The sequence below is a fragment of the Fukomys damarensis genome, unplaced genomic scaffold, assembly GCF_012274545.1.
Source record: "Fukomys damarensis isolate Sample0158 unplaced genomic scaffold, DMR_v1.0_HiC HiC_scaffold_15, whole genome shotgun sequence".
Lineage (NCBI taxonomy): Eukaryota > Metazoa > Chordata > Mammalia > Rodentia > Bathyergidae > Fukomys > Fukomys damarensis.
This window is the reverse complement of record NW_022900927.1, coordinates 16728596-16751402: the sequence shown is the minus strand read 5'-3', so window position 1 is coordinate 16751402 and position 22807 is coordinate 16728596. Positions and strand designations below refer to the sequence as shown.

At 43.5% G+C, this 22807-nt stretch overlaps 1 protein-coding gene across 4 annotated transcripts in view; it reads left to right on the top strand.

Moving 5' to 3' along the window:
* The window catches only part of Fgd4 (FYVE, RhoGEF and PH domain containing 4), a 123927-nt gene that overhangs the window by 63517 nt on the left and 37603 nt on the right, over positions 1-22807 (top strand). For 3 of the 4 annotated variants that reach the window (XM_010628510.3, XM_010628507.3, XM_010628508.3), the window contains exons 3-5: positions 3133-3316; positions 7542-8058; positions 21963-22052. In XM_010628510.3, coding sequence (XP_010626812.1) covers positions 3225-3316; positions 7542-8058; positions 21963-22052 — 699 coding nt within the window. In that variant the 5' untranslated portion in view covers positions 3133-3224. The remainder of the gene's footprint in view (positions 1-3132; positions 3317-7541; positions 8059-21962; positions 22053-22807) is intronic. The other variant, XM_010628509.3, reaches the window with a different exon arrangement.

The following is a 22807-nucleotide window of genomic DNA, read 5'->3' as shown; positions in this document are numbered from 1 at the left end:
TTCACCAGTGACTCCATCAGGACCTGGGCTTTTCTTTGTTAGCAGGTTTTTAATTACATCTTTAGTTTAATTAACTGATATGAGATTATTTAGAGTTTTTATATCTTCTTGATCCGCTTAGGTAATTCATATGTATCTGGGAATCTGTCCATTCTGTTTTTCATCTTATTAGAATACAGGTTCTCGAAATAGGTATTGATAATCCTGTGGATTTATGCAGGATCTGTTGTGATTTCACCCTTTTCATTCTTAATTGCATGGATTTCTTTTTTTGTTAATAGGTTGGCTAAGGGTTTGTCAATTTTATTTAATCTTTCAAAGAACCAACTCTTCGATTCATTGACTCTGTCTTGTTTTCTTAGTCTCAGTTGCATTAATTTCTTCTCTGATCTTTATAATTTCCTCCCTCATACATGCTTTGGGCTTGACTTGCTCTTTTTCTAGAAATTTAAGGTTCAACATTTGGAGACAATGAAATTGGAAATTAATGGCAAAAGAAACCATAAAAACTTCATAAACACATAGAAGTTAAATAACACTGTCCTGAACAACCAATGGATCCCAGATGAAATAAAAGAAGAAATTAGACTGTTTCTACAATTAAAGAAGAATGACAGTTCCGCATCCAGAACTTATGGGACACAAGGAAAGCAGTTGTACGAGGGAAATTTATAGCAGTGAACTCTCATATCTGGATTCCCTCTCTTGCTGAATTAGATGCTGCTTCTGTATTTCTGAAATACCTGTGTGCCCAGGACCCATTTTATAAACACCATTAAATTGTTTTTCCATTAGTATTTGAACTCCAGGACGGTATATGAATACTTCACTGTATTTATTTCACCAATTTGCAGAACAAAGCACAAGTACTTCCTGTACATATGGTTGTGATGAAAAGAAATATATTCTTTACCACAGAAACTCCAGCCACGGGCTGTTGGTGTGGCTCCATGGTAGAGTGCTTGCCTAGTATGGGCAAGACTCTGGATTCCATGCCCAGCACCAGAAAAGCAGCAGGGAGGGTTGTAGGAAAAAGAACTTTAAATCTATATTCAATATCTTACTGCTTTTTTATTGTTATGTAGTCCCACATAATATGAGTTATATGGTAAGTACACAAAATTTTTAAGCACTCTGGAGAGTGTGATGGTAGGAAAGCATTAAAAGGTGGGACTCAGAAAAAGGCAGTAGCTCTGTATGAGAATATGTCCAGGCCCCAGCACTGAAAAGAAAGAGAAACTGCAAGAGAAAGAAACTGAAGTGGGCCAGGGCATAATTTAGCTGGCTGACAGGTTAAGTTTTTCAGCCTCTAACATGTTTTAGGTGCATAAAGGATTCTCAGTAGATGATGGTTTAGCTCAGAGAATTACAGAGAACATACTCTGGTTCATATTCTTTTCAATATTCTAGTAAGAAATGATGAATTATTCCTAATGTTTAAAGTTGTGTGAATTTTTTGGTAAATTATTTTCTTGTCTTACTACTTTTATATTGCTTATTCTATACAGGATTTTTTGCGGGGGTTACTGGGGTTTGAACTCAGGACCTTGGGCTTGTGAGGCAGGCAGCGGCACCACTGAGCCAAATCCCCAGCCCCTGTGCGGCATTTTCTTCCCCCTTAAAATTAACAGGTGCGGGGCTGGGGCTGTAATTCAGGGGTAGATCATTGTGCTTAGCATGCAGAAAGCCCTGAGTTTGATGCCCTGCATCACATAAAGAAAAAAAGATTACTACGCCATGCTTAGATGAGCCCCTTCCCTTCTGGTGGGTGGTTATTGCACTAACCTACCATGAACACAAAAAGCAGTATACCATTTCTCATTCAGGTTTTCTTATTTTGGAAGAGAACTCAATGAAGCAACTACTCCACCTGTAGTTTATCGTACTTTTTTCTTCCCTGTAATGAATTGGTAACTGGTACAGCAGTGAGGAAATGTAGGCCAGTGACCGTCTGGCCTCTGTCAGCTGGCTGAGTTTATAAAAGAGATGAGGGGACTGAAAACCAGGGTAACCAGTGGGAGAAAACGGGGCGTGTAATCAGAAAGAGAGGTGATTCTATGCAATCTGTGAGAACCAGTTATAGAAAAATAGTAATTATAGCTTGCACACACCTGTAATTCCAACATTTGGGAGGCTGAGGCAGGAAGATTTTGAGTTTGAGGCCAGCATTTGCTACACAGCAAGACCATGTATGCAAAAAAAGATCATGTACCTTATGAATTTTTACTCTGAATGTTAATCTTAGAGCAAAGTGATATGAAGGAATTCCTGTACTATCTTAGTGATGCATTTATGGCCTGTATTTTCTCATCTGTCGTTTGTGTGGGGATTTCTGTAGATTCTGGTATTTCGTCAAGTGATCTGTTCGTAGTGTGAGTGGAGCGAAGAACTTACTAGTGAGTGAGTGAGACAGCAAATGCAAGAAAACCATGTTACGTAGCAGACAACAGATCTCCTGCTGGGTTGATGAGGAGCAGCTGGTGTCCGGTATCGGCCCAGAACCAGATTCACCTTTTTACTTCAGGCCCCCCGACTCACCCTCCCCACACCTTCGCAGACCTTGGAAGTAGATAATGGTGTACACCACAGGCTCTGGACCATGAGGCATAAAATTTGATCTACACTCAGATGAGGTGAAGTATTTCTGTGAAATGCCAAGGTGCTGCATCGGTACCACATTGTGTTACTGTTGTCTGATGCTGGTCTGTTGGCTTCCATGTTGTTTAACGTAGTAACCCCAGAACCTGGTATATGTGTTACCACTCTGTTAGAACACCTGTGTTTTGGCAAACTGTATTTCTAGGGTTTAGTTTCCAATTTAGTCCCTTTTCCCTCTTGAGACAAATAACTCTCATGGTATCTCTAATAGACTTCGGATGCTATAGTCTTATCGGGTTAAAAGATGAACTAAAACTAAAAGAATGACTTATGTTTGGGGATAGAATTTCCATGAGATATGGAGCAAATGTCAAAGATTTTAAAAAAGGTCCCTTGGTTAAGAATGAGTTCAAATACGACAAACCCCTTTATAATAGTGGTTAATGCTGAACATTTTTTCACCCAAGATACCAGAATCTTTACTGTTAAAGAACAAAATGTCAGTGCAATATTGAATTCTGTTCTTTTTTACAGTGCCTCCAAAGCCAGTACATCTGCTGCATTCACCTTCGTCCAATATACACCAATCCCCCAGACATAAAGCTTTATCTAGCGCAAAACCCAGGATGGAGGAAATTAAACCTGCCTCTGCTTCTTGTGTCTCAAAAGAAAAACCCAGTAAGGTATCAGATCTCATCAGTCGCTTTGAAGGAGGCAGGTAAGAGTTAACTTACAACGGCCATAGGCAGGGGGAGGAAGAAGCTAATTCTCAAAAAGCTGGTAGTCCTAGATTTTCTGAATCACAACCATCATTCCATACTCTGTTAGGTTCTGCAGGCCTTCGGCAAGTACATCTGAAAATAATTTAGGGACTCTTGCCCTAGTATGACTTGTCACTTACGATATGTGACCAGTGTGCAGTGTGCTAGGCCACCGGCGTGTTGGTGAAATTGTGTGCTTTTGTACAGGTGCCCTCTCTGAATCCCTCTGTACCCGTCACCCTCTGTGTCCGTTATGCCGGTCACTGTCTGGGTCGGAAAGGCTGAGAGGTTGCCTGTCTCTTTGTTCACTCTCTGTATTTGTAAATGTGACTCCTCTGGGCTTGTCTTGTCTTGGGCCTTTATTCATTGTGAATTTTCTAGACCATTCAGTCCATCTCTCCCCACCCCCATACCTACCTTTGGTACATTTTACAAAATGATATAATTAAAAGCAAAATACTCTACATACTAAATTTCAGTGTTCTATTCATAGATAGAATATTATTTTCTTTATTTAGTTCCATTGTATGTGGGGAAGGCCACTGAAATATTGTATGTATTTCTCACTTGAAATCAAGCCCATGTAAATTGCTTTTCTACATATGAGACCCTGAATTGTTTGTTCTTATAATCTACTAGAATTCCCATCATTGACTTAAATAGAATTTAATTTATAAGTTTGTCAGGATTTTTTTTCCTGTCACCAGATGTTTATAATAGAACAGAATGTATATGACTTCATTTTTATCCTTAAAACCAAGTATTTCTGTTCATTCCAGTGTAATATTTAGGAATGGTTCATTAGGTGGTCTTTTTTCTTTGCAGGATTCATTATTATTAAATAAATGCATAGCTCATCCATACTTTGGGGTTGTTCAGAAAACTGACTAAGCACAGAGCTGCAGTTTCCCTCATTTAAACTAAGATATGTTTCGTTATAAATTCTGGAGAACAGTAGTTTAGAAGCCTGGCTTCATTTTTCGTTCCTGATTAATTTTGAAAACTTTTATCATACACCTTTAAATGTCAACCTCTCTCATTCTGAAGTTGGATTTATAATATCTTTGCTATCTGGAACAAGAGCAATCTTTACAAGAATAGTTTAATCCCCTTAACATTTTTTTGCTCAAGGTAAGTTGATCCAACCATAATAATCATACTAGAGAGCTGCTCTCTCTTGGCAGCTGGTCTCAGGGCCCCCTTGATGGGAGAGCCTCAGCATGTGCACTGGCACCCATATCCTGGGGTGTCACCCGAAATGGATTGGTCCGCAGATGGTGAGGCCTGTATCCTTCACTGTCTTGGAAGCCTGCACTTTGCCTTATTTTGGATTCTTCTCTACATGTGAAAAGACAGTTTTTCCATTGAGTACCATCAGTCTTCTACTCTTTGAAGATGCACAGGTTCATTGTTTGGTGCAGTGCTTCAGGCTTGGTGCTCGGGAGTGGCGTGCCCTAAGTCATGACATCGCTAAGCAAATCTGTCTGAGGACAGACAGGGTGCGATATGTTTTGCAGCCGGGCGTTGTGGCGCACACCTGTAATCCCAGCACTTGGGAGGCTGAGGCAGGAGGATCGCTGTGTGTTCGAGACCAGCCTGGGCTACATAGTGAGTTCCAGGTCAGTCTCAACTACATAGTGAGACCCTGTCTTGAAAAGTCTGAAAAAGGCCCCGACTTGGGGGTGGAGCCCATGGCTGACCCGGTAGTGGATGTCCATGGTGGACAGCACAAAGTGGTCCCGGAAGTAGCAGGGGGTGCTTACTATTACATGGGAAATTTCTGTTTACTGTTGAGTGACATCCATGTGCCTGCAGGGTGATTTTTTGGACTGGATCCCAGTTATCACTGCCTAGAGTGCGGAAGGGGGGGACTTGTGGGATAAAGGGATAGTACTTGTCTCTAGGTCATCACAGGGTGTGGACAGGGAGAGCCAGCATCTGTCAGAGTGGAGGCCATCAGAACATCCTAGAGGGCAGCTTCCCACTGCAGCTGAGGCTTCCCCTAGGCCATGACCCAGGTAACTCCATGCATTAAGAACAGCAATTTAAAGCAAACAGATTTATTTTTGACTGTAGTTTCCTCCCACCCTGTCCTTTTGCCTCTTTTCTACCAGAGTAAGAGAACATGCTTTTATCTTATGGCAGCATCGAGGATTAGAATTAACTTTTCCCTGCAGGTGTGGACATTGGTGTCCCCCGGGGGTTTTATAAAGCCAGCTGCTTCCCATCCCTGCTGAGTTTCCAGTCCACAAAGCAGCAGAAATCATCTTCGTCCTGGTTCCACTCCTGCCATCCCACCGCATCTCCGTATTCCCTGACCCCACGGACACCCTTGCTGTCACTCACAGACGGGACATTTGTAGCTGCGATCCGGAGCAGTGCTGAAAAGTCCTGAGCACCCTTGGAGATCTTTGTCAGGGCATTGGGCCCTGATGTGGGCCAGAAGAAGAGCAGCTTAATTCAGGTTCCCGAGGACTGCTGAGAAATTATCTTGGCCCAGAGCCCCAGCTCCTAGGGGCCAGCCCTCCGTGGGTTGTGACACATCTGTTTATACTGACTGCCTGCAGCGTCACCCTCTGTAGTGTTTCCTACTGAATTTTCTGCCCCTTCCTGAGGTGCTGGACATTACCCACATCTCTTCCCCCTTCCCACATTCTTGTTGCCTATTATAATTCCTGCCCTCCAGTCTCCAGTCCAGAGCAGCAGTGGCTGGGGTGGGGAGGACGGAGTGAAGAAAGGTCACCCCCGTCTGCGTGCTGAGGGACTTGCTGCTCCTCACCCACTGCTCACCCCAACACCTGCTGCCTCTGGGAGGACACCAGACTTCTCCGCACTGTGCGTCTGCAGCTATTCCTTTATTCCTCACTGCATTCTAAGTGATGCAGTGTTACAAAGTAGGGTTGGATCATGAGGATGCTGGCCACATGCCATCATTTTGTAAGCCTGAATTTCTCGTTCTGGGTCCTTGCTTTTAGACTGATGAAGAAACATGATCCATTCGAAGGGCTTACTGTGGCTTGTGACTCTGGGTAACACCCAAGGAGTTTTACATGCCCTTGTGACCCTGTCACTGTCCTCCTGATCGCTATTCCTAGATGGCCAGATATACCCAGAGCGGCACATGCACGAGCACTGTGCTGTGAAGTAGAAACAGGGCAGAGAACCGGCAGCACCGGCTGCACCTCAAAGGCGTGTTTTGTTTTTATATCTTCTCATGTAGGCCGTAAGACTCTCTCAGCCTGATAGTCTCCTCTTTACCCCGAAATCGTGGGTGAAAATGCTACCAGATGTTTCCATAGGAGAATTGCTATGTTAGGGGTGGTTCCATTGTCTTGTTAGCGCTGTTAGGACTGTGTGCAGTGTGGAGGGCAGGAAAGAAAAGTGACACGAAGGCCGGGGATTTAGCTCAGGGATTCCGTCGCTTGCCTCGCAAGCACAAGATCCCGAGTTTGATCCTGGTACCAAAAAAGAAAAAAAAAAAAGACGAGATGTGGAGCTGGTGAGGGTGTGCTATCTCACATGACTGATCCAGAAAAGCTGCAGTGATGAAAAGGAACTTTCCTGGTAGAGAAGAGCCGTCGCAGAGACCCTCGGCTGTGCACTCCTGCTCGTCAGGACCAGGAGGAGCCGGGGGCATGGCTGAAGGTGCGAGGGGGTGCAATGTGACGGGTGGGATGTTGTTCTAGTACCTGAAGTCTGGGAGGTGTCCTTCAGGCCTCACTTTATACAAGAGTCTGCAAGGAGGCCTCCGAGTTTGTTCAGATTTGTAGACCAAAGTGGAAGGGATCAAGACTAGAAACAGACAATGAGGAGGCTGCTATAACACATGCTGAAAGTTGAGTCCTGCTTCCAAATAAAATTAACTTGTACAGTACCCGTTTGTATGCTTGTTCTGAAAGGCGAAGGAAGTCAAAATCTTGGGGAAAGATAATTTTATTAAGTAGAAATATTTCTCACTCTTTATTCCGCAGTCCAAGGAACTATTTCAGCCCCTCCTGGGTAAAGCTCGGCCTCCTCTTCTTTGTTGCATCCTTATTTAAATGTGTAAGCGTCACAAGAAGCCATCTTTCTAACATCATCAGAATTAGAAAAACGTCCCCCCTCCGCTGGACTAAACTTGACTTTGTTGTAAATCTTTTCCCCACCCCAGTTTTTATGTATCCTTTCTATTTTATTTTTTAGGGCATTGTCGAGTTACAGTGATCTGAAGAGAGACTCTGCTCTGAACCCCGCCACTCCCCCTCACACCCCAGGCCGGCACGGACTGACATCCACGCCTCCACAGAAGCCGGTGTCCCAGCACGCAGCACAGAGGCCAGGAGATGACACTGAGCTGGCTCAGGGCGGACAGGCCCAGGTGGCCAACGGCGTGATGGCAGGTGTGATGGCAGCACCACTGCAGCAGGCGGAGCGCGGGAGGGAGGCCATGGCCTCACCCAGTCCAGATCCCCTGGCTCAGACTGCCAAGCCCTTGCTAGAGGTGCATTTAGTGAATGGAGAGCGAGAGGCAGCCACCCCCGGCTCTGTATCACCTGTCGCCGATGACGGAGGTGGCGATGCTTTCGAGAGTAGCAGCAGGACTCCAGGTGCAGGCCCAGAGCTCCCCCTGAAGGGAGAAGCAGCCGAGAAGGAAGCCTGGCTCCAGGAAGGAGAGAATGGAGAGAGCCCTGGGGAGCAGGAGCAGCACCCGGAGACCAAGGTAGAGCCCGAGGAGGAAAGCCACCTGATGGGGCACTGTTTAAACCACTACGGCACCCACAAAAAGAGTCAGGTCACCCACACCAGCGCCTGGACCGTCCTTCAAGCTGTGGGTGCCAGTGGGTGTGGATGCAGTATTTTACTTGTCTTTTTATGTAGTGTCTGTGCATCTCATGCAGTGATTTCAAGAGTGAGAGTGGTGTGGAGCCTTCAGTACAGGAAAACCACGGCTATACTATCTGTAGATTTTTTGAGGCAGGGTCTTGTCAAGTGGCCCAGGCTGGCCTTGAACTCATGGCCTGCCTGAGCCTCCCAAGTGCTGGTGTTACAGGCGTGCACCGCCACGCCCAGCACATTGTCTTTTTACCATATGGGAAGAGAGTATTTTTAGCCTAGGTGGTGCTGCAGCTTTAGTATTGCTGGGCTGAGTAAGACAAAATTGTGTAATCTTTGTTTCTGCAGCATTTCTAATCTAGTAAAATAGTAGACAGACCTGGAAGTTGAACTTGCCACTGGCAGGTGATGCTTTTAAAGACAGAGAAGAATTAACAAATTGAACACCTTGTTTATGATGCTTTCCAAGCTTAATTTTTTTTTTAAAGCTTCCCAATACCCAGTTTTACAATAAATGGCTTCATTTTGGAGTTAGGAGGCCATTTAAATATCTTTGTTAAGCAATTCTTTTTTTTTTTCTTTTGGTTTTTTGAGACAGGGTCTCACTATGTAGTTGAGACTGACCTAGAACTCACTAGGTAGCCCAGGCTGGTCTTGAACTCACAGCGATCCTCTTGCCTCAGCCTCCTGAGTGCTGGGATTTCAGGCGTGTGCCACCATGCCTGGCTGCAATTCTTTTATAGAAGAAATAGTCCCAGAAGGCTGAAGTGGTTCTCTGAGGTCACACTGCTATATGTAATTAATAAACACAGACACTTTGGGCTATGAGTCCAGGCCAGTGTTAGTGTCCCTGAAACAACACACTGAAAACCTAAAAGGCAAAATGCAGGCCATATCAGAAGCACCACAGCCACGAGTAACATTTGAGAGAGCGGTGGGACTGGAGTGAACTTAGAGTTCATACCCTTCTGAAGAGGGAGGTGCTGTAGTTTTATTTTGTTTGTTTGGTTGTTTGAGACAGGGACTCACTGTGTAGCTCAGGCTCCTCCATCACTTGTGGTCCTCCTGCCTCAGGCTCCCCAGTGCTGGAATCACAGGCACGCTAACAAAGAGCTGGTTTGCTGGTGAAGTACAGTCATAATTTCCCTGTACTTGGGTAACTTAAAGTGTTTCATTTTCGTAACATTGCGATAATAAATTTCATTAGGTATATTGGAAAGGTAGTGGGATGTCATGGACCAAGTCGTTAGAACCAGATGCTTCTCCTAGCAGCAGCAAGGCGTTGCCAGTCTCTTCTTTATTCATGTTAGTATATTAAGAATATTAATAACTATGACTTTCATCATGGGAGTCTCGTGTATCACAGGTATAACAGCAGTATACTAAATCTCCCTCAAGCTAGAAGATTGTTTACACCTCTGAAGACAAAGCTTCCCTTACTTAGTCTCTTCTGATCATACTGAATAACTATGTGAGAGTAGAAAATTTGACAATTACAGGAAAATTTGTAAATGGCAAATCCCAGTCTTCAATCTATGTAGGAGTTTCTAATACTGCTGTGCCTTATTGGACATTAACATTGGCAGAATTATTAAAAGGACTGATTCTAAAATATATAGAGTAGAAGTTGGTTCTTACCAATAGTTGTATTTAGAACTTTGAAGTAAAATCAACTTTAGGGTATAATCTTCACTGGCCCTGAAAGAAATAAAAAAATACACAGAGCTCCAGTGGCTTACTTCTTCCAACTAGTGAGCTAATTTTAAGTACTGACTCTTGAGCAGGGAAAGTTTAAATAAGGAAGTGGGTGCAGAAGGTGACTCACACTTGGTAACATTATCTGAAACGGTCAAGAAACAGAACATTGCACAGTAACTGTACATCTTGATGTGGTGGTGGAATTTAAGGTCTTTGTGCTTCAACCATGGTGTAAGGGAGAACCTAGAATCTACAATGGGGATGAACCATACGGCAAGTGTTTGTAAAACAGTAAGAGCTGTTCTTATTCAGGGAAATGTGTTAACTGGTAATGATGATTGTGTTTGCTAGGTGGTATTTTTCCTGTTTTATATTAAATATTGTAGAGGCATGTTCAGCGATGAAGCTTACTTGGCTTGGGAGAGATTCAATAGGATTTTATTATCAAGCTAGCAAAGCTGTACGATAGCTGGCTTTTCTCCTAATTGGGCTTTTCAGTAGTGATGGCACAGGCTTTATGTGGGAAGGAAAAGGAAATTTTCTCTGCAGAGTTGTGATCCACATACCTCATCTCTCCCATCTGAAAACAGGGCTTAGGGTCGGTAGAGAGAGGGTATTTTCTTTCTGTCACCCCGAGGGCTGCTGTGTACCTTTCCTGGTTCCAAAATGCGTACATACTTAATCATGGTGATGAGGGGAAATTTTGTTAGGTATATTTTACTGTAATTAAAAGGAGAAAAGAAAAAAAATGTTCAATTTCAGCATATTGTAGACCAAATGATTGGGACCAAAAATAATCTCAGTTTTGTCTCTGCTTTGTGCCCGCATTAACAGTCAGGATAGTTCTTCGTGGGTTTAGGGTGTGCACATCGCTGTTGCTGATGATCCAGTAATTCTACACTGTGATATGTGGGTATGTTACCTCCCGGCATAACCCTCCCGGTGATTACCTGTTTCTTAAACTGACAAGACATAATGGAGTGTTTTGAATTTCTCTGTATAGACGGCTGAAAAAATTACTTCTGTTTTTATGTAACTGAGTATCGAGATTTTTATTGAAAGCAGTATTAAACTTAATGAACACTTTCCCAGTACCCACCAAGAGTAGTGAGAAAGCAAGGAGGGGAAGGAGGACAGAAGGAGAATTGCAGATGCAGCCCAGGAAGAGATGGGTGCTGTAACATATCACAAGCATTGTTACTAACTGAGGACTGGCTCGCAAAGAGTTCAGCTCGTGAACCTGTGTTATTGATTCTTCTGAGATTCTTTGATCAAGATCACTGTCATTGGCAAATGTAAAAGATAAAGAATTCCTGCTTAAATTTCTGCATTCTACCATACTCCAGCAAAACTATTCTTTCCGAGTGATTGCATTTTGTCTGTCAGCACTAGGGATTGACCCTAGTCACTGCTAGCCCTGTTTTATTTTACAACAGAGAGCTGCTCAGTTGCCTGGGCTGAGCTTCAACTTGTGACCCTACTGCCTCAGCCTCCCAAGTAGCTGGTATTACAGGCTGATTAAACTTTTTGTAGCACCAGTGATCTAGATCTAACCAGACATCTAAAGTAAGCAAGCGTTTTTTGTTTGTTTGTTTTGTTTTTGGTACCCAGAATCTAACTCAGGACCTTGCGCTTACCAGGCAGGTGTGGCACCACTGAGCTACATCCCTGGCCCACCATATTTTTTTTCATTGAGTTCATTGGTACATTTTAGGTATACAGTAAGTTACATCCATCATTGGGATCTTGTACCTTTACATGACAGGTCTTGGTTCTCATTTTTTCCCCTTGTCCCTGCCCTCCCTTCAAACCCCTCCTCCCTCCCCATTTACAAACACTTTATTTCCATTTTTTCATTTTCTTCTATTTTTTTCTTTTCCCTTATTACCCTTCCCACTTTCCCTACACCTTTAGCCCTTTTCTTCCTATTTCACATTGTCAGTTATCTCATTAGGATCTTATGTTGTATGTGTATTAAACCTAGAAACTAAAAGAAAATTGTGAGTGCTTTCTGATACCGTTAGCTGTCACTCACTAGGCCTGGTATCTTTAATCTTAATCATGTAGTATAGCAGATGAAATCTACTGGAGGGGAGAAGTTGTTAAAAGGAAACACATTGAAGCTCCTAAATTATAGGAAGAAAAAGACAAGGAATATTGTAGGGCGCACACGTCATCTGTGCCCACACAGGCACGAGTCCCTGCAGACACCACAGGGCCAGGCTACAGGGCTAGAATGCCTGTCTGGCGTGGCGAATTTGGGATGTTATAGATAGCCACAACTGTATTGAGTGCACTCTTAGGAGACGCAGATAATTCTCAATATGTTTTAGAATGAATTTTCTTAAAGATGATTATTCTGGGCCAGGGATTTAGCTCAGTGGTTCTGCCGCCTGCCTCACAAGCACAAGGACCTGAGTTCAATCCCTGGAAAAAAAAAAAAAAAAAAGATTATTCTTTCTCCAATTTATATGCTAAATTAGTAAGGTGTTGTTGTCTAAACACCCAGTGGTGGGAAAGCTGCACGCGTTGAGCTTTATGTGTCGTGAGCCTTTGAATGCTGGGGATGCTCTGTAACAGGTGGCATTGGTAGGCTGTTTTCCTCTAGTGTATTCAGTACTTCTTCTCCCACTTAGATTTACACTGTTGAAATGTAGGTACTCCAGTATAGAGCTCTTACATTTTATATTTATATTTTGGCTTTACACAGCAATCAAATGTGTGGAGCTGTCATTTTAAGACTGAAGTTTATATAAACAGCATCTGTGTTACTGACAACACAAGTTCAAGTTACTAATATTTAAAAACCCTAATCATAAGTTAGCGGAAATATAACAGAGACAGGTTTTAAAAATAAGTTGGTCCTTCTTTGACCCAAAATGACAGAAATTATATAATAAAGTGACTAACACATGAAGGAAGTACGCACAACTTTGAGACTTATGGAAACATTATTTTTTTTAAACTTAGTTCATTTTCTGGTTATTCCCGATTTTTAATTAGTTTTACTTACTATATTCATGAATGCCAGCTGTTCAACATAATGGAAATAAGAGTGAAGATTATCATCGCTCATAAGGAAGAGAGCAGCGGCCAAGTCCAACCCAGCAGTAAGCGGGGAGTTCAGATGGCTGTGGACACTGGATGAGCCCACTCACTGAGGGTGCTGGAGTGGCTGCTGAGGCAGTGGGGCAGCTTGGGGGGTCGGGAGTGGGCGTGAGACCTGGGCACAGAAGAGGGGGAGCCATTTCTGACCTCCTCATAACACCAGGAAGACCAGAGACAAAAGTGTGGGCTGAGCAAAGGACAGTTACGGTGGGCTTCTGTACCTAGTAAGAAGTGAAAAACAAGAATAGGTGGCAAAGCATAGAAAATACAAACACCATCTATCATCTACCCCCCAGGATGAGCTGCTTAGATCTTTTAACTTTCCACCTCGTTTTTCTGAGCTCATGTTTGAAAACCCCTCTCGGCAGCATGGTGTGTGTCCACAGTGGATCCTGTTTTGTTGGGTTAGGTGTAGGTATTTTCCTATATGGATTCATACTTTCCATAGCCGAATACTCTCTGCCCTCAGACATTCAGAAAAGCATGGAGTTGATAACAAAGACACATCTGTGAGCTTCAGAAAGATGAGTCAGACAAAGTGGAAAGCAGATGGAGCTGGGTTGCATAGCTATGAAGCACCTGCTCCAGTCCAGGTGTAAGGTGCAGAGGGTTAGAGGCCAAAAAGGGGGACTTCTGAGGGTCTGGGTGTGGGGCATCAGCCATGCTCAAAGCCTAGCTTGCATGAAGTGTGCCATGTAGTGAACTTCGAGAAAAGTGAAAATGAAACATATTTTGGAGGCAAAAAAGTAGGTTTTGACAACTGAATTTGAGGGGCTTCTGACAAGGCCAAGTGAAGACATCTGCTGCCAAGCTGGGGCATCCGGAGGCATGGTTTATTGGTTAATAATGCAGAATTACTAAAAACCTAAGTCTGTATCCCTGTGCTGGCACTTAACAGCTAGATGACTTTAGTTTTGTCACTTTGGCTGTCCAGGTTATGGTTCCCTAACACGCTAACCAAGTGATTGAGAGGATATACAGGACAGACAGTAACAGTGTTTTCCTAGGAAAGAAGGAAGTTGAGCTGCTAATTAGGTTAATTTTGCACTGCTGACTTTCTGATGCCTGCAAAACATCCATTTAATTAGGCCTGTGGAAATAAGGGTCTGAGGTCCAGGAAAGAGGGTAAGAATAGCAATAGGGTGACAAATGTAGAGGAACAGGAAATGGACCTGGTGGGATGGTACGTAGGAATTGTCCACGAGGGAAGGGAGAGCAGCAAGTACGGAAGCTCGGAGCTTGGAGGAGCAGGCTGGCTGGTACAGTCTAATTGGTGAGCTTTCAGGGCCAAAATTCAGCAGAGAGACTAGGAGTTACTCTGGAGACCCAGGCCTTGCTTGGGGCTGTGTAGCTAACTAGCTCAGTGAACTTGGGGACCTGAATTAAACTGAGTACATTCATGTCACACACATGCTGGCAGCCCCTGCTGTGAACACAAGGAGAAAGCTTAGAGTGGAGGCAGAAGTTAAGACACGCAGATGGCCGTCTCTCCTGACAGCGTGGTGTGAAGGGAGGAGGAGCACTCGGAGGTCAAGCCACAGCTCAGAGTGGCTACGGATGGGCTCCGTGTTGCTCACAGAGAAGTTGAAGTAGAGCCAGGGCCTCTCTAGGCATGCAGGGATTGAGTACGGAGGTGGCCCTCAATTTGGAGTACCAAGGCCATTGTGACGTCCTGAGGACAGGAAGGGAGCTGGAGTATGGTGAGACAGTAGTTATGGTGGGGTAACTTGTGAGCATGGTTTTGAGGGCCTTGGCCAACAGCCCCATGGCCTTGTTGTTGGGTGGCCTGGCTTTCAGCATCCTGGCACCGGGAGCCAGCCAGGACCAGCAGGTCAGAAGCACCAGGAGAGGGGATGGTGGCCTCCAGTGGGTTAACAGGATGTTGATGTGAAGCAGGAGAGTTCAGAAACCTCTGATGCTCCAGGTATGCAGAGAGGCAGCATGAGAGAAATGGAAAGGTAAGACCTTAAGAACAGAGCAGTGTGTATGTGACTTTGAAAACAGGAAAGAGAGCCAGCCATGTAGCAAGACCAGGACAGGCTCCAGAGGTGGGCTCTAGGTTTGGATCCTAGCTGTCTGACTCTGAGCAGGCTGCTTAACCTCTCTGTGCCTCAGTTTCCTCAGCTGTGGAGTGGAGACCATGTGTCTGCTCTATAATATGCCCATGGGGGCACAGAGTGCAGTGGACCCTCCAGTTACAACCTGCCTGACATACGAACAACTTGGGTTAATTAGATGAATGGAAGATTTATCTTCCTCATGTTATCTACAGCGTCCAGGTAAACTTCCAGATCTCAGCTGTATTGACAACCAACTTGAGTTACAACCAGCCCTCAGGAACCAGTCAAGTTTGTAAGTCAAGGGTCCACCTGTACTTCATAGTTTTAAAGTACTGCCAGCAGCGTCTCTGTTTACAAGGGCTGTGTATTTGGTAAATGCACATGACATTCTGTTTCTGTGCTTGCCGGTCACGATGAATGGACTCAAGATCAGAGGCGGCTTTGAACAGATCCAAAATGCAGCGTGTTCTGCCCGGTGCATATCCCAGCACCCTCTGCGAGTTCTGTTTTGAGCTGAGTCGCTTTCCCTGGACATGCACAATGAGTCCTGTGACTTGGGATGCTGAGGATTGTATGAGAAAAATCCATGGGAAGCACATAGCGTTGTGTACATAGTAAGTAAGGAGTCTGCCACTGACTCATTTGTGATGACTTCCCTTCTTGGGTGAATGGGGAAAACATTTCGTAGAATTATTCCAGAATTATGGCATCTGATACAAGTTAGATTGAAGATGCTTTTCAGATGAGAGGCCAGTTATGTGACATTCAGGTATCACTGTGATCTAATTCAGATCATCACCCAGAGCCACATGGGACACTTTGTTCTCTGACAGACACTTAAAATGACATATCCAGGGCCGGGGAGTTGGCTTAGTGGTCTTGCCACCTGCCTCACAAGTGCGAGGACCTAAGATCGATCCCCAGTACCAAAAAAAAAAAAAAACAAGACATATCCAAATTTTGATGCATCTCATGAGTTATGGTACAAAAACAAATGTTTATTCTCTGAGTTGATGTAGATTATTATGAGAAAATGGGCTTCAGAAAGCACTTGAGGCGTGTGTATCTGTACAAAGTCACACTTCCTGTTGGAGAATATGACAGCACATTTGGGTAGAGACACCCCAGGCCTGAGAACCATTTGATTCAGTCCTATAAAAACCTCATACTGGGCCAGGGATTTAGCTCAGTGGTGCCACTGCCTGCCAAACAAGTGCAGGGCCCTGAGTTTAATCCCGGGTACCAACAACCAAAAAAATTAAAAACCCTCACACTTTACACGGGTCATTTACATATATGTCTATGAAGTATATAGGAAAAACTGAAAAAACTTTAGAAGTTTGGAGTTTTTGGAAAAAAAACAAAACAAAACTTCCTGTTTAAAATAAAGTGGAAATGAGAACATGACTTGAAGAGTTAGGCACGGTGGTGCACGCCTGTAATCCCAGCACTCTGGGAGGCTGAGGCAGGAGGATCCCAGGTTTGAGCCCAGCCTGGGCAACACATTGAGATCCTGTCTCAAAAAAAAAAAAAAAAAAAAAAAAACACTGGGTGTTGCTCAGCGCGAAGGCCCTGGGTTCCATCCATCCTCCATAATGGAATAAAAAGCATAAGTTCAGTATCTGACTCACTGCAAAATAATCAGTTTTGCCCTCACCTTTAGGTGAGTGTACTTGCTTGCTGGCTGTATGTCTGCCCCCCTGCTCGGCAGTCAGGGCAGCTGGCACTGATTGTGAAGAATGAACGGCTGGCTGCACACACGCGATCTCTGCCTACCTGGTCAGTGAACTCTGTGTCCTGCCCCCTGCCATGTGGGAGAGTCCGGCCGTGTCTGGAAAGGGATGCGGGGCTGTGCCATCTGCAGGTGAGGTGGCAGGAGTGATGCTGAAGTTTGTTCACGAGTCAGTGGCACCGGTACCAGTGGCCAGGCCAGGCCAGGCCTCGCCCCAGAGGTGGCAAGCGCAGGGAAATAGCTCAGGGGGCATTGAGCAGCAAGGGGAAATTTCTGTGGTTGTATATTCAGTTAAAAGAGGAATTAACCGTTTTCAATTCTGGTGGCTTAGATATACATAATGTATTTTTGTTTTAAGGAAAAACGCCGGAGCAGTTTTCAACATTTGACTATAGTATTGTGAATTTACAAGTGAAAAAGTCCTTTTAAAGAGGAAATCTAAAGGAGGATGTTTGGGGCCAGGGATGTAGCTCAGTGGCGCCATGCCTGCCTGGCAAGCACAAGGTCTTAAGTTCAATTCCAGGTATCAAAATGGAAAGTAGGATTTTTAAAATATAGTTTACTAAAACTTATAAATTATTTCTAATTCATTATTATTCATAGGTTATTTTGAAATGTCAGCCCTATTAGGTTGTAATATAAGAAAATGAGATTGTTACTGTTTTATAACCATTGTTGCCAGGTGTGGTGGCACATGCCTGTAATCCCAGCACTCAGGAGGCTGAGGCAGGAGGATCACTGTGAATTTGAGACCAGCCTGTGCTACACAGTGAGTTCCAGGTCAGTCTCAACTACATAGTGAGACCCTGTCTCAAAAATAAATAAATAACCATTATTGTTTCTCAGTGATCATGAGAGTAAACTATTTCTTAGTAAAGCACTAAGCATAAAGTGTATAATTTTGAAGTGGAAAATGTTAAGAAACAGTGTCGCCCAGGGATTTAGCTCAGTGGTTCTGCCACCTGGCTCGCAAACGCAAGGTTCTGAATTCCATCCCCACTACCAAAAACAAACAAACAAAAAAACAGTGTTTATGTTCCTATTTTAAAAAATTGAGTACAGCCCCCTTGTAATAGCATTCTAAATGCTAGTTTACCCTCATACATAAATCTACCACAGCCTGATGATGTGGAAGGAAAAACCAGTGCTAGATCAGTTTCTCCCACCAAACACAATGTAAGTCACTTCTTTGTTCCCCAAATGAGTGAAGATTTCTCCCCGCCAGCAGTTCTGTGGCTGCGATGCCAGCTCTGGAACCTTCTCACTGATTTCAGTGAAATCTACCAGGACACAGTGTCAGACCCCACAGGTGAGGCTGCAGTGAGGCTGCCCCCGCCGCAGCCGGTCACATCCCCAGGCAGTGCACCTGTGAGCTGTCTGCAGGCTGCACTCACATCGGGGCAGCACGACCCCTCCCTACACATGACTGATGTGCTTCAGTAGCTTGCTGACCTCAGGGAAATGCAGTCACTACTTTAAAGACTTGCGAAGGATAGAGAGAGAGGGCACAGGTGAAGGGAGGCCGGGAAGCTCCACATGCTTATCTTTGAGGAACTTTCTGAATCCTGTCCTTTGGGATTTATGGACACTTCCTGGCACTGGCATGGCTGCTAGTAGACTGGATGGGAAGCCCAGCAAGGCCCACCTTTCAGAGTCTTCTTGGCCTCTCCCGCAGGGTGTGAGGAAGGCCTCTCCAGACTGACCAGAGTCTGGGGCCCACATAGGTCAAAGCATTTCTGCATGGCCAGCTCCAAGACAGAGTGGGGGAAATTAGAGTTTCTGTGGCCCAGTGTGGGGAGAGAAATTCTAGTTTCTACTGTGTGCCTTGGGGAGGAGGTACTGAGCCATGAGCTACAGTCCCCCCAAAAAATATATATATAAAATAATTCTCCATAAATGTACTCATAGGTGTGTATTGGTAAATATTTTATAAATGTTGAAAGCCATTATATTATTTTTACATTAAAATGGCCAAATTTTGTAACCTGATAATTATTACTAAAATGCTAAAAGCTTTGCCTTGAATACAATTGATGTTAAAGAATAAAATGTAAATTAAAATGCATGGTAATATCCACAGTCCATTTCTGGGTGGATTTGGTAAGCAGACAGTTTGCATTTTGCCAGTCTGTCTCCTCTTAGGCACACCTCATAGTCTTGTTTTTTGTTGTAAAGCAAGGTGAGAAACTGTGTTCTGAGCAGTTACTTAAAATCATGGACTCGTGGGTATGACTGGAATCAGAATCACTGTGACACTCTGTGACCTTGGGTAGACTACAGGGCCTCTTTAAGCCTCAGGATTTGTTTGGGGTGTGTGTGTGTGTGTGTGTGTGTGTGTGTGTACATGTGTTGCCTGAAAAATATTAATAAAAATGGTTATAGAATTCTAAAGATTAGTCAATTTATGTAAAATACTTAGTGTCCGGCACACAATAATTGATCAGTGAATAAGAGTTAGCTGTTTCTACCATGGTTATTTTTTTTTCTGATTAAAGCAAAGTTCCACGAGTTCTTTTCCTCATCTCTGCTGTGAAAATCCCTCATAACTTTTTTGTAAATCTCTGTGTGATTAAAGTGTTCATCAGCAAAGTTATTTTTGCTACCTTTGCTTTGGCGCTGGCACCTAATGTGTGTATTAGACCATCTGTGTGGAAGGGGCACAGCTTTTGCTAATAACTGCTGTCATCTCTCAGATTTTGCAAAATAGGACCAGGAAATCCACAATTTGCCAAGTTCAGCTAACATATGCTTTGTAGTCAGCAAAAGATTTGTTTCTTATGCACTTCCTATTTGAGATCATGAGGGATTGTGAAAAGTAAAACCTCTGGGGACTTCACTGCATAGCTGTAATAGATGGTATAATGTGTCGGTTAACATATATCCCAGCTCGTGAGGGTTATGTTATCAAGGCGCAAGTTCTGCTGGGTTGCTTTCGTTTAACGATAGTCTCAGAACTACAAGCAGATGTCAGTGTTATTAGAATAAAACTGAGAGCTTATAAAGAGCAAACTACTGCTACAAAAAGCAACACAGGTGCATCTTTCAAAGTGACGTAATATCCAGAAGAGCTGGTCACTGTGATTCCATTTACGTGATATCCTGGACGGAGACAGCTCAGGGTTAGCTGGAGTGGGACATCTGGAAGTGAAGAGAAAGTTGATAATGGAAGGCAAAAGAAACATTTAGGCTTGTTGGGGATACTCTGTCTTCACTGTGGCCCTGGTTATATGGTTGTACGCCTATAGCAAAACTCCGAAAACTGAGGATTTTGCTGTTTGTAAATTATGTCTTGGTAAGTCAAGCTTTAAAAAAAAAAACAAAGAGTTTGTCATGTTGAGGCAGCACAGTACTTCTTGTGAGTATGAGGGATGGTGTATCTGTTCCTCTGAAATGTTGATAGGTTTCCTATTTTCACTATGCATTTGCATTCACTTATCACGGTTCAAACGTCACATTTTTATTTCACTAAGCACTTAGCTTTTATTTTTTCCTCCTCTGTAAGTATTGTTTAAAAGTTACTTGAAAGTTTTCAAATAGATCTTACTGCACATATATCATTGTATTTGAGTTTTCTGTATCAATGAGAATGCTTCCAGCCACAAATAACAATTAGCCAAACAAAATCAATGACAAGACTATTGGCTTCCTTCCTCTGGTTGTGGGTTGGCTGCTTATAGGACTTATGCTTACAGGATCTTCATTCATGTGACTCTCCCAGAAAATAAGCCAGGTGTGGTGGTGCACACCTGTAATCCCGGCACTTGGGAGGCTGAGGCAGGAGGATTGCTGAGAGTTGAAAGCCAGTCTGGGCTATATAGTGAGATCTTGTCTTACCAAAAAAAAAAAAGAATAAGGAAAGAAATAAATTGGATACTATTACAACTAAGCCCAAGGGGTTTAAACACTAAACAATAAATGGAAATATAGCAGATAGTCAAAAGAAAAGCAAGTTTAACACAACTACAGACATACAGCAAGAGCGTATGCCAGGCGGAGGCTGAGAGGCTGGAAAGAAGGAAGGTCTGGATGTGGCCGAGAACATGTTTAGGTAATGATGAAAGATGTGTTAGACTGGTGTGTTTGGAGAGAAAGATGCTTTTAGACGTACAGAGAGAGAGAAGTTTGAGGGAGTGAGGAGATCTGGGTGTTTCTCTAAGTGAGCAGAGGACTGCTGGAGCCCACCTTTCTGTGGGAAGTAGGATCATGTGGACCGAGGAAAGTTTTGAAAGATTCCTATACAGCAAGGCTGGGTGGAGCCCCACACAGGTTGGAATCAGATCGTTTGGAAACTTTTGACGACCCAGGCTTGACATTTGATGTGCAAAACAGATGGCAGTGATGAGAGCTTAAAGGATGATCGCTAAGACAACCCATCTCTAGGAGAAGGGCCTGGGAGCTGGCTGGATTTCCCTGGACAGGGCCAAGGTTCAGGCTTCCAAAGAGGGTGAACTGGGAAGAGATGGTTCTATTATCGAGATAGAACTTGGGCTTTGGTGTTGAGGTAGAAGTTCTCCAAAAGGAAGAATCTGCTTTTAGCTTAAGTCCACATCAAAGTAATGAATGCACACCAATAGTTAGTGATACCATTTGTTTAATAATTTCATTGAATTCCATTGTTTATGTGGCGGAATAGTAATAGACACAGGGGCTAGAGCAGCTGATAAGGAAAACAATGTCCCTGTCGTCATAGAACTAGTAAGGCCATACAAGTATATTTAGGGTTAAATAAGTACTGTGGAAATAAAAAAGTGAGATTTAATTGAAAATAATATAGATGGAGAGGTGAGAGTGTACATAATGAAGCAGGATTAACAATGTGTGGACAGTTGAATCTCTGCTGGGCATATTGGGGATTTGTTTTACTACTTACAAAATGTGCTTATAAAATGTGCCGAATCAGATGTTGGAGAGACTGGTGAGAGCCTGAGAGAGGTAGGTAAAAATAGGGCCAGGAACTGAGGAGGAGAAAAGATGTTCTGAGGGCCAGGTAGTGTTGCTCTGCTGCAGAATTAAGCCGCATCCCACATCTAATTGGTTGCTCAGTTCGCAGATGTTCCTTGATGGTTGAAAGAAATGAGTACCTGAGAAATGTAAGAAATCGGCTCTGATCAAGCTACTTGGTGAGGTGTTTATTACTTGAGAGATCATGTCCAGATGCCATTGCTAATGTGTGGATATCTGTTCTATTCTTAGGAAACAAATGAGCAAAAACTTCACAAAATAGCCAATGAACTTTTGCTCACAGAAAGAGCTTACATCAACCGACTTGACCTCTTAGATCAGGTAATGTCTTCCCTTGGAATCATTTCATGAACTGGCACTGTGTATTATTTTAACCCAGTAATTTAGATGATTTAGAAACTGCAAGCCAAGGCTGTTTTTTGGCGAATAAGAAATTTTTGCTGAAGGGAATCTTTAGTACTTTTCGGCTGCATTGGTAAATTCACTCGATATAAACATTTTGTAATTCTTAGAGTTCTCTTCCTGTATAAGTCACAAATGACGTTATCTGTCCTGCAGTGTTAGACCTTAGTCTGACTAGCCATTTATGGTGGCCGTGGGGTGTGGGGCATATTGCTCTCACAGTCTAAGATCTCAGCAGTGCTAATGCTGACATGAATATATTGCTGATTGTTTGTCTTGTTTGCGATTTAGCACTGTGTGAGTGATCTTAACCAGTGCAGCCAAAGGATTTTGAGTTTACTTGCTCGACCTTATGTGAAACATTTTAATGGAGTGCCTGGAATAAAGTTAGCCAGTGAATCTTTTTTTGCACATGTAATCAACTTTGTCATATTTTGTACAGGTGGTCATGGCAGAGATTTGAGATGACTTCAAGACATTTTTTCATAAGCCGGGTGTGGTGGCGCACACCTATAATCCTAGCACTTGGGAGGCTGAGGCAGGAGGATTGCTGTGCGTTTGAGACCAGCCTGGGCTACACAGTGAGTTCCAGGTCAGTCTCAACGACATAGTGAGACCCTGTCTCAAAAAAACCAAAAAAAAATTTTTTTTTTCATGCATTAGAAGAATAACTG